The sequence below is a fragment of the Amblyomma americanum genome, chromosome 11, assembly GCF_052857255.1.
Source record: "Amblyomma americanum isolate KBUSLIRL-KWMA chromosome 11, ASM5285725v1, whole genome shotgun sequence".
NCBI classification, from domain to species: Eukaryota; Metazoa; Arthropoda; class Arachnida; order Ixodida; family Ixodidae; genus Amblyomma; species Amblyomma americanum.
This window is the reverse complement of record NC_135507.1, coordinates 21,764,597-21,780,813: the sequence shown is the minus strand read 5'-3', so window position 1 is coordinate 21,780,813 and position 16,217 is coordinate 21,764,597. Positions and strand designations below refer to the sequence as shown.

The 16,217-nt window shown below is 43.4% G+C and overlaps 1 protein-coding gene across 1 annotated transcript in view; it reads left to right on the top strand.

Annotated features, from left to right (window-relative positions):
- Positions 1-16,217, top strand: part of LOC144111277 (uncharacterized) — a 75,539-nt gene that overhangs the window by 52,508 nt on the left and 6,814 nt on the right. Inside the window, exons 6-17 of the mRNA XM_077644513.1 lie at positions 125-193; positions 1,512-1,544; positions 2,688-2,741; positions 3,856-3,927; positions 4,023-4,055; positions 7,796-7,849; positions 7,928-7,996; positions 10,225-10,257; positions 12,563-12,619; positions 12,859-12,927; positions 14,201-14,233; positions 15,491-15,544. Coding sequence (XP_077500639.1) covers positions 125-193; positions 1,512-1,544; positions 2,688-2,741; positions 3,856-3,927; positions 4,023-4,055; positions 7,796-7,849; positions 7,928-7,996; positions 10,225-10,257; positions 12,563-12,619; positions 12,859-12,927; positions 14,201-14,233; positions 15,491-15,544 — 630 coding nt within the window. The remainder of the gene's footprint in view (positions 1-124; positions 194-1,511; positions 1,545-2,687; positions 2,742-3,855; positions 3,928-4,022; positions 4,056-7,795; positions 7,850-7,927; positions 7,997-10,224; positions 10,258-12,562; positions 12,620-12,858; positions 12,928-14,200; positions 14,234-15,490; positions 15,545-16,217) is intronic.

Here is a 16,217-nt window from a genome sequence, read left to right as displayed (position 1 = left end):
TAGGCAAAAAAAAAGGCCGACACCTATAAGGGCAGAAGTCACGATGCGACAGTCGAGCTGCGTTGTTGGTGAAATGCTACTTATGCACCTATTTCTCCTGTCTATTTAATCTTTTCTTTTGCAGGAAGAGAGGGAAAATTGCATTCGCTGCGTAGAAGAATATGACCTTCCCGAGAACGCTACCAAGATCGAGGTGCGCTGCCAAGGATTATGGTTACTCCACCCTTGCTTGCAAACGCATGCACGTCACAAGCACGCAAATGTTTTGGCGAGCTTGCTGCCTTGGGCCCGTAAAAACCACTCATTTTATCTTCGAGTAGCCAACTGCGCATTGGCTGGTTTTTCAATTCAATTTTTCTTTATTGTGTCCTTTTTATAAAAAATACCATATACATCACTGTCTGGATCCTTACCCAAGGGCTAGTTATAGATCCATGCGATAAAAGCAAAGAACGGCTCACTAACGATTTTATGCTTTACATTTGCTGAATTTACTCTCCGCTTTACTTTGACTGGCTTTATAGCTCGCTGATTCATACGCTTTTGCATCTGTTTTCCTTACACACACTTCGTCTTACTGGAGCACCGCGCTGGATCAGCCGATGAGGCACGCTGGCTTTCAGCGCCGATATCCCTCTCTCCGCACTCACCGCTCGCTTGGAGGCGCTGCGGTGCCTAGGCTCGCTGTAGGCGCCGGCGGCTTCATTCGGCGGCCACGCAGAGACACACGCCGGCATTTTCGCCTGGTGGCATTCATAGAGTTTTGCGCAGTAAAAATAAAATAGGGGCCAGGTTATCCCATCGTTGACCGTGCTGTAGTGAACGCTTGATTAGCCTTCCAGTGCGGATTCATCATCAGCCTGACTGCGCGCACTGCAGGGCAAAGGTCTCTCCCAATTAACCCTGTCTCCGATTAACCCTGTCCTTTGCCAGCTGCGGCCGCCGTATCCCCTTGCTACACTCGCCTTCTCTTGGAATCCACTCTGTCACCCTTAAGGATCAGCGGTTACCTTGCCTTCGCATTTCGTGCCCTGCCCAAGCCCACTTCTTCCTCTTGATTTCGGATTCCAGCTTAGGCTAAAGCTTAAAGTGTGAGGCAGTTGTATTTTTATCGTGCCACATTGGTCACTTCTCTCTCAAGAAAATACTCGAAATGCGACTGTTATTCTCATTTAAAAAAAGCGCATGAGCTGTTCCCCTGGTCATGTCCTCACCTGTGCATATAAAAAACACTCTCGAAAGGCCGACATCTCAGGCATGGTTTTGTCGGCTTTTCTGACTGGCTGGGGCTTGTGCCAATCAGTAAGCAATCTTACGTGTGAATTCTTGGCACAAATTCTTAACAATACTTTGCCGTATCTGCCCCGAGCCAGGTCAATGAGGTCGAAGGAGACTTGCATAAAAAAAAAAACTCTCAAAAGCATCCGCGGAAAAATTGTTGCCCGCTACAAAGCTTGTACACTGAGCATTCGTTCTCTATGACATCGATATCTGTTTTTTGTTTCTTACAGCAACGCGAACTTGACTGGAAGTGTACACCACACGTGAGTATAATCTTGCTTTGAGAATTAACCAGAGCATATATAGGCAAGTTCTTGCTAGAACATCCCTGCATCGTTCGAGACTTTCTGCAGCAACCTTGCTCAGGGGCCATGCAAGGTTGCCGCAGAACACCGCGATTGAGGAGGCAAGAAATTATATTACTAGTTTTCTCTATCTCTCTCTACAGCAAAAGTGTTCATACACTATTTCTCATTGATGCGTGCCTTTCTTGCAGGCATTGAAATAGTCAGTGATCAGACCGACCCGAATTCGCCTTGGCCCATTGAAAGTTTTATAACTGAGCCTCGTTACGACCACCATTATCGACCAGCATCATAATTATCGAATTCAAACGAAGTGAATATTTGGTTAACTGTTCCCTAGTTAAATCATTGCTGTTCCCGCCCGGGCCGGAAACTGTGAGTTGTCTGATTTTTATCGACTTAGAGGCGAAACTGTTTTTTTTTTTCTGCGCGCATTATTTATAAATAATAGGTTCACTATTTCTAACATTTGAACCATTCGACACGCAGAGAGTCGCGGTCTTCCTAATAACGCCTTTTGTGAGTAGCCGCCCCATACATCTTGGCGCCACCCTGGGTGCAGGGTTTGCCTGTGCTGCAGTTTCTCCTCGGAGTAGTTTAAAACCGTAGTGCTTTACTTGTTTCAGCGCTTTCTGAACGTGTCCTCGTTGCCGAACTACTTGAATCATTTCGCGGGAATACTTTTACAATGAACTCCAATTATAAAAATCTCACTTCTTGTTCCAAATGATGATATGTCAAGACGAGATTAGATTGCAGTTATCGAGCCGGATTTGCATGCGGGACCAGTTCACGGGTTATTAAGTGAGGCCGTGACACAACACTGGTCCCGGACCAGCGGCTTAATGTCTGTTCAGAATTTATCTCTTTACTTGCAAAACTAAATACAACTTCGTGCAGCTTGCAAAGACTATAAGGGCGTGCTTGCCTGCACTCCAAACACAAATACTCCTATATGAGAGTAGAAATGGGAGTAAGCTCCATTTTACAGAAGGGTGTGCGTAGTAGAGGACAGCTTACTCCTTTTTACTCCTTTCTGTTTAGAGTTTCACGAGGTCTTTATCCTAAATTTAAGCCCAAATCACTCCGTCTTTGTTTCAGCAAGCACCTGCCACGCTACTGCTCACCGAGTGCCGCTTCCGCTACATAAAAACTGTAAGCCCGATTCTGTCAATATCCACAAGCATGCTTCTATACGGAGTACTTTAACCATGCTTTCGTTTGGCTATATAGACCTCAGGAGACTGTCCACTGCTTGTCCATACGGTCAGCCTAAGGGTCGCCAGACTATGGAGTCAAGATTTGACATATTTCAAAATGAGCTGTTCAATCTTGAGATTTTGTTGCATTTTGTGCAAAGTTACGCGCATCGCCGCAGCTGCCTGTGCAGTAAAGTAGCTTCGTACACGCTAATCTCTTCAAGCTTCGCAACAAAGTATGTGCCAGTTTTCCTGAACTGTGCTAGAATAAAATGCGTGGCGCCAATAAAGAAACAGAAGGAGCAGTCTCGGCTTTGGGAGAGATATTTTTCAGGAACGCTCAGCTTGACATTACGCCACCTCGTAGTGTTTATACTGCGAACATTCAATTGACCAGAATTTACGTTTTTTGTTTTTCATACCACCCTTGCAAAAATCTCTTTAGACGGTCTATAGACTGTCCATAGACTTCTACCTATAAAGTATATAGACTAGCTGTAGACAAATCCTATAGGTAGTTTATAGGCAATGCAAATCCTACACACAGTCTATAGAAAATCTGTAGATTTATGGCCATGGCATACACTTTTAGTAAACTTTTTATAGACAGTCTATAGACTGTGAACAGACATAAATAAATATCTATAGGCAGGCAATATAGTCTATAAGAAGTCTATAGACAGTCTATATACTGTCTATAGACTTCTGTCTATAAAGTCTATAGACTATCTGTAGACAAATTCTATAGACAGTCTATAGGCAATGCAAATCCTACACACTGTCTATAGACAATCTGTAGATTTATGTCCATACACTTTTAGTAAACTTTTTTATAGAGTCTATAGACTGTGAACAGGCAAAAAGAAATATCTATAGGCAGGCAATAGAGTCTATAAGAAGTCTATAGACTGTGTATAGACCATTTTTGTAAGGGTAGTTCGATGAGAATGATTCATTCGTGTTGGCAAGACGGAACACGCTGTCACAAGTTTTAGCCCTTGCATTGAAAAGAATGGTGCAGCTCTGTAGTACTGTCCTGGAGTGGGTTCTCGCGAGCATCTCTTCCACAGCCTGGAAACCTGTCCGAGTGCGAAATGTGCGTCAACGCGACGAAAATCGCCGAGAACGCCACCTTCACCGAGGTGAGCTGTACTTTGAAGCTATTGTGCCACATGCGTGACACTTCTTTCCCTGCTTTTATTTTGCTCGTTTCTTCTTTTTTACTCTTCCATTTCAGTACAAGAAAGTGGAAGCCAAGTGCATGCCCAGGGTAAGCGTCCTCGTCTTCCACCTTTTTCTTTTTTTTTATCAGCCACTCGAGTGCAATCTCGAGTTAAAGGGTCACTAGGAAAACACTGAACTTTGGTCTGTGTCTACACGGTCACTGCGTTCAAATTTTGGGCGCCACTTAAGCTCCTCCTTTGAGAGTGTGACGCGATAGCATCAAGGGGTCCCGTGAGCTGCTCTTCTTGCCCACGCAGACATGGACACTGTTTCTATATTTTGTGAAAGACCGCGCGACATACATATAAAGCTACGCTTTGCACGCGAGCCGGATGCTCTACCTCTACGCATCAGTGCCACTGATAACTGCATCGGTATTTGCTAATATTCATATCGGAGGTCAACGGACGAGAAGTATGACGCCGAGTGAAGAAAGTCCACAACGTTATCAATGCGCGGTACACGTCCTGCTTTGTGACCGCATTCAAGCGACGATAATCGACGCAAAATCACCATGAATTGTCTTTCTTCCTCACTAGTATTACGGGCGCGGCCCACGGACCGGAAGACTGACTCCCGAATAACTCCGTCCGGCAGCAGCTGTTGGACCTGATCGTGATCTTGCGCTCGGCCATAGAGACTCGATACGGATTATGACAAATGTGATTGGCATTCCCCGTGTTAATTTTACGGTGCATGCAAGAGGCAGGCAAAGATGAAAGAGGTCCGGTCTCGGTAATGTCGAACACGCGGGCATGAAGCGCGAGAACATCTTGCCGTGCACGTCGCTCTGGAGAGGGGAGCGACTTGTTGATCATCTGTCACAGCTGAGCTGAATAGTCCGACGTCTCGGATGCTGTCTCTGGTGCTCGGGCGCCTGTCTCTTGTCGTAGGATTAGACGGGAGGCCGCGTCGACCGAGAATACCCTGCAGTTGTGCGTCGGGGTGTTTCAGAAGGCATGGTCTCGGGTAGGTCACCGGGTAGGTACTGGCCAGGTTGATGTCGGGAATTGGAGAAGAGAGCCCGATCTCCTGCGCCGTAACTGTTGCGCGGCTGGTCATGGGTGCAACGAGGCCAGGTAATTGGCTGCTCTCTATGTGGCCGAAGCAGGAAGCACAGGATCGTGAGACCTTGCAGCTGAGAGGGCAATTCGTCACTCACAATCCGCCCGAACCAATGAGGCGATATCCTCAGATTCAGGAAGGTCTACGCTAGCGATACTTGTCTCATTGGATAGCCGACCAAATTTGGAGGAAATCCGCCGCGACTTGAGTGCCTCCAGTGCATGAGAATGTTTCATTACGTCCGCAGCCGAGGCAAGGTTTTCTTTTGAAAGTTGGCCCACTTTGTCCTCATCAGGCATGTTCCTGTTGACAAGCCGGCAGAGTCGAAGCACTTCTTCGATGTATTTCGTGCACGTCTCTCGCGGGACCTGAGCTTTTTGTGCAAGGGTCTGTTGGGCTCTTTTCTTCTTGGCCGCTGTATCGCAGAAGCACTTGGTAACTTCGTCCACAAACCGGGTCCAAGAAGTCAGGTTGCCCTCATGGTTCTCAAACCACAGAAGGGCGGTCTCGGCGAGAAAGAAGACATTACACAGCTGAACAGTCGGGTCCCAGCATTTATGCTTGCCCACTCGTTGATAGTGCGTCAGCCAGTCTTCAGCGTCGTCCTCAGATTAACCGGCAAACGTTTTGTTCAGGGTTCCCGCTGATGTGGTCATGCACAGAGTTCAAGAGAAGATTGAGTCTCAACCTCCTGAGTGGGCATGGCTCTGACTTCCGGCGGGAGTGGTCGCGAAGCCGTTAAGCGCCGGTTGCGACGGAGGACCAGAGGCTTCAGGATGGTGTACCTGGTCGATCTCCACCAAATATTCTTGTGGATGAAATGGGTTTATTTACAGGGAAAGGCTGGGCGGACTAGGGGAATTGCAGCAGGGCGCCAAGCGCGCGTACTGGTACGCCTGGTAATAAAAGGGAACACATGGTTAGCATGCAACTAACGATTGCTCTTTCAGTATGGACGAGAAGTTTTAAGCATTCTTCATTTCTCTCGAACTCTTCTAAGTGACTTCCTTTTCGTAGAAATTATTCACTATAATAATGTCCAATGAAATAGTGGGTTTCTTACGAGCAAAGCTTTGTGCTACGAGAAACGTGCAGAGCAGCGAGTTAATTTCGACCGATTCGGTTTCTTTAATACCGGACTCGAAATATCAGCTTTTCAAATTGAACACTGAAGCAAAAAAAAAAAGTTCGCTTGCAGTGTGCAGACCAATCGTTTATTTTTTCTTGTTTTTCATACTACTTGTAGCAGCACACGTAAAACTACAAAGCAGAGAAGTGCTGGTTTATTCTGAGCATACTCTATAAGGCTGAGCTCAGAGCGGAAGCACTACCCCTATGGAATAGCCGGAACTTCTTATAAGCGCCAGATTTCCTATTTCTTCTTTCATAGTCAACATTTTCCCGGCTTCTCGGCGCCGCTGGCTCCGGCTTCCTTGGCACAAGTGTCTCGCTCTTATCAATTCAACACTCGAGAAACTCGCGCATTCTAGAAATGCATAATAAGAGTGGTGTGGCGTCCTTGCTAGAGAGACTCGGACGGTTGGCTCATCCATGTTAAAGCGTCAACGGTTACCGCATGCGACGCATACTACCCTGAACGGAGCCTGTTCGTGCTTTTTTTTTCGGCTCAAAACGACGAAGACCAGAAGAAAAAAACAAAGCGGCGCACAGTACATACACCTACTGAATGCATGTCATGCATGAAAAACCATGAATCCATTCCAAATCTCCTTACACGCTATTTTTGCAGAGTACTGGAGCGTTTTCAGCTGCGGTATATACCTCAAAGAAACAGGCCTTTGTAAATCGATTCCGAGATGCGCGACACGTTGTAGGTTGCAGCAAAAATGTATTCACAAGCAGCTCGAACTCCCATGTCCTTCAATTGCTTCGATTTTAGCAAGAGCAGCAAGCAAGAGCGCTTGTGTCTCGTCTTCGTTCTTTCTTGTGGTGGATTGGCATCGTTTTTGAGGCATCAACAACAACATGGTTTTGCGCTAATTTTTTTTCAACAGTACAAGTATGCACCAACTAGGCCAGAAAAAAGTGTTAATGAGATTTTATCAGCGAGGAAGAACACGTTTATCAAAAAAACACCTTCAGCTGTCTCGATGTTACGTGGGAAATAACGACATGAATCACCTATTTAATCATTGCTACCGCACCATGCCTCTGGCCGTTCTATATGAACTAGAGGGCAGGTATTTCTCATACTGCCGCGTCAATACATAGGCGTGCAGTATTACGGTCGACACGAAAGAAACAAGTGTCCTCCTTGCGATACAAAGCGCTTATCTCAGTTCGAAAATCGGCCCGACGTAGCGCATTGCGGAGCTCCGGGTCATGTCACAACTTTGGACGACCAAGTACAGTCGGGGATAAAAGTCTCTGCACCGCGTGCTCTGTAAACGAAGCCGATAGCTCTAATATTTGTCTCTTGCTGGGAACCATACTTGCGGAGGGGAAAGTCAAAACCCTGTTCTTTCACAGCCCAGCTTCTGACGTTAGTGCAAGTTGTGTCTCCTCTCTATTTGTTCTAACGGTGTCATCGTGCCTCTGGTGCTCCTGCACCCGACTCGTCACGTTTATAACAAGACTCCTAATAAGACTCCTATCAAGTTCCTAATAAGACTCCGTATGAGTTCCTAATAAGTTCCTAATAAGACTCCATATGAGTTCCTAATAAGTTCCTAATAAGACTCTTCCATCGTTCCTTTGCAGGCCTACCCGAAAGACCGAATCAGGCGACTCTGCAGATGGAGGTTCATCGAGGAAGTAATGAACAAGCATTCCATCCTGCTCCGTTCTATCCTCTGACTGGCGATTTTTTTTCTTTCTCATTTCCCGGCATAGGACGAGATCCAACACTGCGAGGAGTGCGTTGACAACTACACCCTGCCGGTCCCGTACGAGTACGAGGATGTAAGCGTTCCACTTTACGTACTTCAAAGCTTATGTAATACCCCTCCTCCCCCTTTCTCTTATTTTAAAATGGGGGCCTCGTACAGGCGCACATGTATTGTCCCTGACTGGATTTAAAACAAAAAGTACGTGTCTTGACATCCCGCTGAGTAGCTCATATATATATATATATATATATATATATATATATATATATATATAAATCACCCGAAAATTGAAGAAACATAACAGGATTTAATTCACGACGTTTCGGCTGGAGGACCAGCCTTTTTCGAGTGTGGCTGGTCCTCCAGCCGAAATGTCGTGAATTAAATCCTGTTATGCTTCTTCAATTTTTGGTGATTTTATATTATATTGACCAAATCAGATGCCAGAAATCACTTTATATATATATTTCTGCTCAAGCATCCCTTGAACATACAGATGAATTTATATATATATATATATATATATATATATATATATATATATATGTGTGTGTGTGTGTGTGTGTGTGTGTGTGTGTGTGTGTGTGTGTGTGTGTGTGTGTGTGTGTGTGTGTGTGTGTGTGTGTGTGTGTGTGTGTGTGTGTGTGTGTGTGTGTGTGTGTGTGTGTGTGTGTGTGTGTTCATCTGTATTTTCAAAGGATGCTTGAGCAGCGGCTGCTGTTTTGGCCCGAGTGTGTGTACGAAATAACGTTGTTAATAAAGAAGTAATTATTCATTGGCATTCATTCACGCGCAGCCATACGGCTGCAAAGGAAATAGCTTCGACAGAAACTTTGTAGTTAAAGAAAAATTCCTCCTGGTCCGGAGTTCGAACTCCGCACCTTCGCTTCACCGGAGCAGTCGCTGCAGCAGCTACTGAGCTAACCGGGACGAATAGTATATATAGGGCGAGAGCGAATCGATCATTAATTCCAAGTGCTAATAATTCGCTCTCTACACACCATAAGAGCCGTCCCGATTAGCTCAGTTGGTAGTGTGTCTGCTCCCGTGAAGCGGTGGGTCCGGGTTCGAACCCCGGACCAGGACGGTTTTTTCTATAACTACGGAGTTTCTGTTGAAGCTGTATAGAGAGAGAGAATGAAAAGGAAACACAGGGAGGTTAACCAGATGTGAGTCTCCGGTTTGCTACCCTACACTGGGGATGGGGGATAGGGGTTAGAAAGATGACAGAGAGGAAAACGCAAAAAAAAAGAACGTGCACACATGGAGACACACACACACAAGGCGTTCCAGTTAAAGTCTTTCACACAGGCCGGTAGATTGTAAGAAGCGCAAAAGCGCTTGCACGGCCTTCTTCTGCGACGGTAGGTCCTTTCGATATTGTAGAATTCTTTTTTCGGATAGCGGTTGGTCGTCCAGTTGGTCAAGTTCGTGGCTAAGGCATGCTCTCTGTGGACTGTACTGCGGGCAGGAACACAATATATGGCCAATTGATTCTTCATGGCCGCAGTGGTCACAGGTTGGGGTGTCGGTCATCCCTATGCGGAAGGCATATGCTTTAGTAAAGGCAACACCCAACCAAAGTCGATATAAAAGCGTGGCGTCTCTACGGCGAAGCTGTGATGGCGCTCGAAGACTTAATGTTGGATCAAGTGAGTACAGACGCGTATTTCTTAAATGTGGCTCATTCCATCGACTCGGTGCACTGCCGAGCAAGTAGGCGGAGCTTCCGTGCCGCGTCAGTTCTAGAAAGAGAAATTGGGACGTGGCGCTCCTCAGTATGGGCTGAGCGGGCAGCGTGATCCGCCCGTTCATTGCCGATAATCCCGCAGTGACTTGGAAGCCACTGGAACGTTATTTCATGGCCGGCATCACGTATATGGTGTAACGTCTCTGTAATATGGAAGATTAGTTGTTCGTGCGGTCGGTTGAAGCTGTATAGCTTCCCTCTGTAGCCTTATGGCTGCGCTTGGGTGGATGCCAGTGAGTATTTACTCCTTTATTACAGATCTACTCCACCACGGGGATTCTCCTAAACGTTAGACCAAATAAGATTCTGCGAAAGCGACAATTTCGGCCAATAGACTACCAATGTACCGCATGCTGCTGAACGCGAGGGAGATGCGGACGTGGGGAAATGAAATTCATTGATAAATAGATTGGCCAGCCGATCGGCTTGTATACTGAATTGTACAGCAAACCAAGCGTGATTGCAAGGCGACTTATTTACGTGCGTTGAAATGCATATGCAAGACGACAGTCATAGCTCTGGCTTATTTTTTTCTCGCGCCTCTTTCGCAGGTGTGGACGATGAGGAAGAAGTGCTTGCCTCGGGTAAGAGCAGTCTTTCACAGCTTTAATTGAAAGAAACAGTAAATATTCATACGTGTGCAAAGTGAACATTTGTATAGAGAAGTGTCATTTTGCATGTATAAAGTTGAACCTCGTTAGAACGAAGCGGTTATTTTATAATGAAATGTGGATATAACGAAGGAATGACGGTTCCCCTTGGAAGCTCGGTCAACACGGGCTATAACGAAGCTACGGCTATAACGAAGTAATCGCCGTGCCCCTTCAACTTTATTATAATGAGGATCAACTGTATGCTGATACCGATCGACAAAAATATACACTCACCAAAACTTGCGCTAGAGAAAAACCATTGACGTTTCGGCGCCCATACGGAAATATTAATATAACCGTCCTCACGCAATAAAATGATTGACCTGTTCCTTTGTTTTAATGTGATCAAGGCACCCGTATGGGCGCTGAAACATCAGTGTTTTTTGTTTTTATTTTTTAAAAACTTTGCCAGTGAATACTTTTTTTTATTCGTTAAGATAATACCCCGCTAGGTCCGATTCCGTCGAGCCTTTGATTTCTTTATATATGCGAATGGGTTGCAAGTGCATCTTTGTTATTGTACAAATCAACAAACATTTTTCGGCCCGATGAAGCTACCGCCAGGCTTAGCTCTGGGTTCTTTTGGTGTGAAGGAAGAAAAATTGGAAAAATGAAGGAGCCCGTGGACCGGCGGCGAATGCACGAATGCCCTTACAAATTCCCTTATAAAAATGACCTGTAGACTTTCTATAGACTTCTTATATACTCTGTAGCATTGCTATAGATATTTCATTTTCCTTACCCATAGTCTATAAACAGCCTAAGACAAAAGTTTGCTAAAAGTTTGTGGCCATGAATGTATATAGGCTATCTATAGGGTTTGTATCGTCTGTTGACTGTCTAAAGAAATTTTTGTAACGGACCTTGTCAGAAATTCATCCCGGTGTTTATCTGCATCCATTCCTGTGGGCACTGATAAGTATTTTGTTCTGAATGATTGCCGCTAGTCTTTTAATCTCAGAAATATGTACCTATATAAAGAGTAATAGCAAAAAAATTCTTTTCAACAACCCGTACTACACGTAAGATATCGAAACATAAGATATCGAAAGTCGTGCGAAAATAGTTAAAAATAGTTATGCTCCATGATGCGTAGCATTATGAGGCGTGCTCAAAACACCTATGCGCTCGTCCCTGTATGTTTCTTTTTTGTCCGTGTTGTTTCAGCACTTTCGAAAAATATCAAACGCGCACCAACTAGCCCGGTTCGCCACTCTTCTGAAAGTCGAAACTTATACTAGCACGCTTCTGCTTTCAGTGTTAACGCTATTAACTGGTTTCTCGATTAGTTCGGTCTTCTGTGATGTACGAGACTTTCTGAGTACGTTCTTGAAACGTCTTATCCTTGCAATTTGGTGATTTCCAATATTTCCATATATTTGAAGTGTCTGATGTGCGCTGCTTCTCATTATTGTTCTTTCCTCAGTCGAGGACAAATCGTAAGATATTTTCTTGTTTTTTTTTGTGTGCGAAGTGTTTTGCGATGTCTCGTGGATATAATCAAAATACTGCCCGAAACAAATAAATAAATAAGTTACCAGGCTATATATATATATATATATATATATATATATATATATATATATATATATATATATATATATATATATATATATATATATATATATATATATATATATGTATGTATATATATATATATATATATATATATATATATATATATATATATATATATATATATATATATATATATATATATATATATATATATATATATATATATATATATATATATATATATATGAGGAGCGAACAGTCACCGAAACCAAGGTGCATAGGGGAATGTTTAATTTTTTTGTTGTTTTTTCTGCTGCTTTATTAGTAATTTTCTTTAAGCGATAGATTAATCTGAGCACTTGAGCATTATTGTCCTACTGATTAGCACTACACATTTAAAAAATAATTAAACATTCCCCTATGCACCTTGGTTTCGGTGACTTTTGGCTCCCTTCATAAGTTTGTCAAAACGAGTCCCTCATTTCCTTTACCTTGCCTGCTATATATATATATATATATATATATATATATATATATATATATATATATATATATATATATATATATATATATATATATATATATATATATATATATATATATATATATATATATATATATTTATATATATATATATATGACATTACATTCCATATATATGACTAATGACATTTTCACTAAATCTGTAAGCGTTGTTTCACTCGATTTTCACTCTCAGCCCACAAGAAAAGAGTTGCTTCGAAAGACCTGCGATTGGTACTACAAACACCAATTTGTAAGTACTGCTATTGCTCTCTTTTAGCCAGTCTTGAATAAATAAGAAGGCCACATTCGTTCACGTCATGAAAAGGGCGTTTGCTGTTATTCCGTTATTAATATGTGGTCATCCTCGTCGTCTTGGACTACGTGGCCAGCAAAAATGTAACTTGCACTGTCTATTTTGCAATGCTTCCTAATCAAACACAACTTTACGTGACCTGGCGCTGAATGCGACGCCTAAAATATTCCTACCAGGTGGAGAAAGCCGTTTGCGAGGCCTGCGTTGAAAAGTCCAATCTGCATGAAGACGCGTCCTACGCATACGTAAGTCCCCCCCCCCCCCCCCCCCCCCCTCTCCGAAAGCAGCGCCCCGAGCGCACTGAAATGAACGTACGATATATAGTGTGTGCCGTATTAACGCAGAATTAACCAGCCCGTTATTCTCTGCGCCCTGCCTCTTTTGATGACCTAATTTCATGGGGAAAAAAACGTGCTTCGATTCTACCCTACTGAAAAATGTATATAGGTTTGAATGGGTCAGCAAATAGGATTATGGCACATTTGGTTTGGATTTATAGGATGGACGTCCCAAAGCGGCTCAGTCTATGAAGGACGCCGTAGTGGAGGGCTCCGGATAATTTCGACCACCTGGGGTTCCTAACGAGCACTAACAACGCACAGTACACGGACCTTTCACATTTTTCCTCCATCGAGGTGCTACCGCAGCGTGCGGGTTCGAACCCACGACTTGCATGCACTGTATGATGTAAGTATGTAAGTGCACGGAAAATAACCACGGGTAATCGAAGTTATACGGAGCCCGCCACTAAGGAGTCACTCAAAGGCTGAATCGCTTTGGAAGCTTCATCCTATAATGTTAAACGAAATGTGCCATAATCCTAACTGTCGGCCTATTCAGACCTGTACACATTTTTCAATAGGGTAGGCACTCACGCTTCCATATTTCGAGTGTTCTTTGAAGGTATTGGCGAGCGCTATCAAAATACGGAAAGGAACGAACACACAGGACAAAGGGCTGTGTTCGTCCCATTCCGTATTTTGGTAGCGCTCACCAATACCTTCAAGGATGCATTTCCAACTAGCCCCAGTTGTAGCTCTTTTGACTTTAATTTCGAGGGTGCCCCTTTTTGTAAACAAAAGGGGACTTGAATTTGGAATAACACCGTGTTGGATATCGGAATAACTGTAGGGATCTCACGTTTTTCTAGAGGCATCACTGCTTAAATTTACTGAACAGGAAGAAACGTGTGAAAAGCCAGAACACTGAGCTTTAGGGCAAAAATAAACACAGCCCACGCAGAATACTTTTGTAGCACACGAAGCAGCGCAAAAACGATTTGAAAATTGCACAGCAAGACAAGTTTAGGCATGTGCGAAGACCGAGTCATCTCAGTGTTGCTTATGGAAATAAAGACCACTTTCTCAATAAGGCGTTCCATCAAGACAATTGCTCAATACCAGATCTGAAGCAGCGTACGGATCGCGTAACTAAATTCTTGGAAAGTTCTGTAACCTGCACACGTTATCTGCTCTGTACAGAGTGCTCTTATCGGTCATATCACGCTTTCATCTGCAGGAAGCACAAGTGAGAAGCATCTGCATGCCAAGGGTGAGTTTTATTGCTTCTTATGGTACTTGATATCAATGCTTATCTTTTGTTACGCTTCAACTTGTTTTACTTCATTAGGGTGCTACTCATGAGTAGGAACAAAACACCGGATGCAAAACTACATAGAGACAGGGCGCCAAAATCTGGACCAAATCAGAGAAATAAACATTCTCCATGGTCCATATCGCTTTATTTTATTCCTGGGGCCGTCATGCAGGCTTCAGATTTTTTGGGGGGGCAGTTTCAATGCCCGATGGGATGGCAATGCCGGCGTTTGTCAGCTTATCAAATGGGAAGATCCTAGACGCACAAAATCCGTGTACTGGGCCCAAAATTGTTTCATTCTACTCAAACTTCACGCATGTTATCTTATCTGGTATCATAATCTAGCTGCTGTCACGCTGGCGAATGACAGTTCACATATATCAATACAGAAAAAAAAGGGGGGGGGGGGTTAGGTTGATGTCCTGCAGAGAGAAACGCACCATGCGATATCTACTCAAAGTGGGACACTTCACGCCACTTCTGACGCCTTACTGCGTTTCGTCGTAAATCATAAAAAGGCCTTTTGTTTGTTTTTAATTATTAGGGTTTCCTGGAATTCAAATGTGGGCGCAAACACACCAAGAGATTGATTGAAAAAGAAAGACATGCGGTCTTAGTATATCACTTCCAAAAACGGGCCGTCGCACTATCGAAGCGACAAGGGCGTCATGGCTAAAATATCATGCAGATCTTCGCGTTTAATGTCGCATCCATCTGCGTAAAAATGTGACCGCTACGGCCGGGGATCAAACCCCGGACCTCATTCTTGGCAGTAGAACCTCAAAGTCGCTCTGGCGGGCATGAAAGTCTTAGGCAGTTCATTCCGTATATTGAACATGCGAAAATTTTGCTCAAATCAACAACTTATTTCACTTTTAAATTTAAGGAACGCGTTTTGCGTCACTCTAGAGTCATCTCAGTATTTTTTTCATTACAATTTGCACCTCGCCGGAGTACGAAGCAGGTTTTGGTACATATTGTGCGCAAAAAAAAAAAATCACGTACGCCATCCAATTAAAACTACGCTAGCACAAAAATTCATGCATCAATGCTAACGCTTGCGTTCTTGCCGCTCTTAGCCGTCTCATCTATGCGAAGCAAGTTCATTTACCCTACTGCTCTGCATAAACAGTCTAGGTTTACTGTGTTCAATGTTTACATATGTAAATTACTCATTGCCAATCTTGTTCTTTTTTTTATTCTTGCTTGCAGAAACCCCCCAGAGAAAGGGTGAAGGATGCCTGCCCTCGAAGATTCAGGCAGCCGGTAAGGCATTCTCTCTGTATTGATTGTGTTTTCAAGCTATCGCTATGATCAAAGGCATGCATTACGAATTGGTAATCGACAAAATGCAGACGCTTTAGCATTCGTTTAGGGTTTGCGGTTAGGGTGCGCTCAAGCTTAGTGAAACTGAACTGCAAGGTCGCGGGCGAATCCAGTATTTTCCGATGCACGATTCACGGCCTTCCTTTTATATTTTTCATGAAGCAGCATTTACTACGGTGCGTTTTACGCGCGAACTATTTCAAAGCATAAGCGTCAACCACGAGTTTTTCTCTAAGGGTACAACCGCGGTGCTTTCTTTGTCGTTTTTTTTTATGTTTTCTGTAGCACTGCAAAAATCCACAGCAGCACACAACATGCTCGTTCGTAAACCGCCTCGTTAGATTTGGTTACTGATTAATAACGCTGAAGTAGTTACCAGGATTCGGCCTCTAGATGGGATGAGTCACGAAACCGGCAGCACGCTACTGTTTAAAGTTTGCTAGTTAGATAATAATAATAATAATAATAATAATAATAATAATAATAATAATAATAATAATAATAATAATAATAATAATAATAATAATAATAATAATAATAATAATAATAATAACAATAATAACAATAATAATAATAACAATAATAATAATAATAATAATAATAATAATAATAA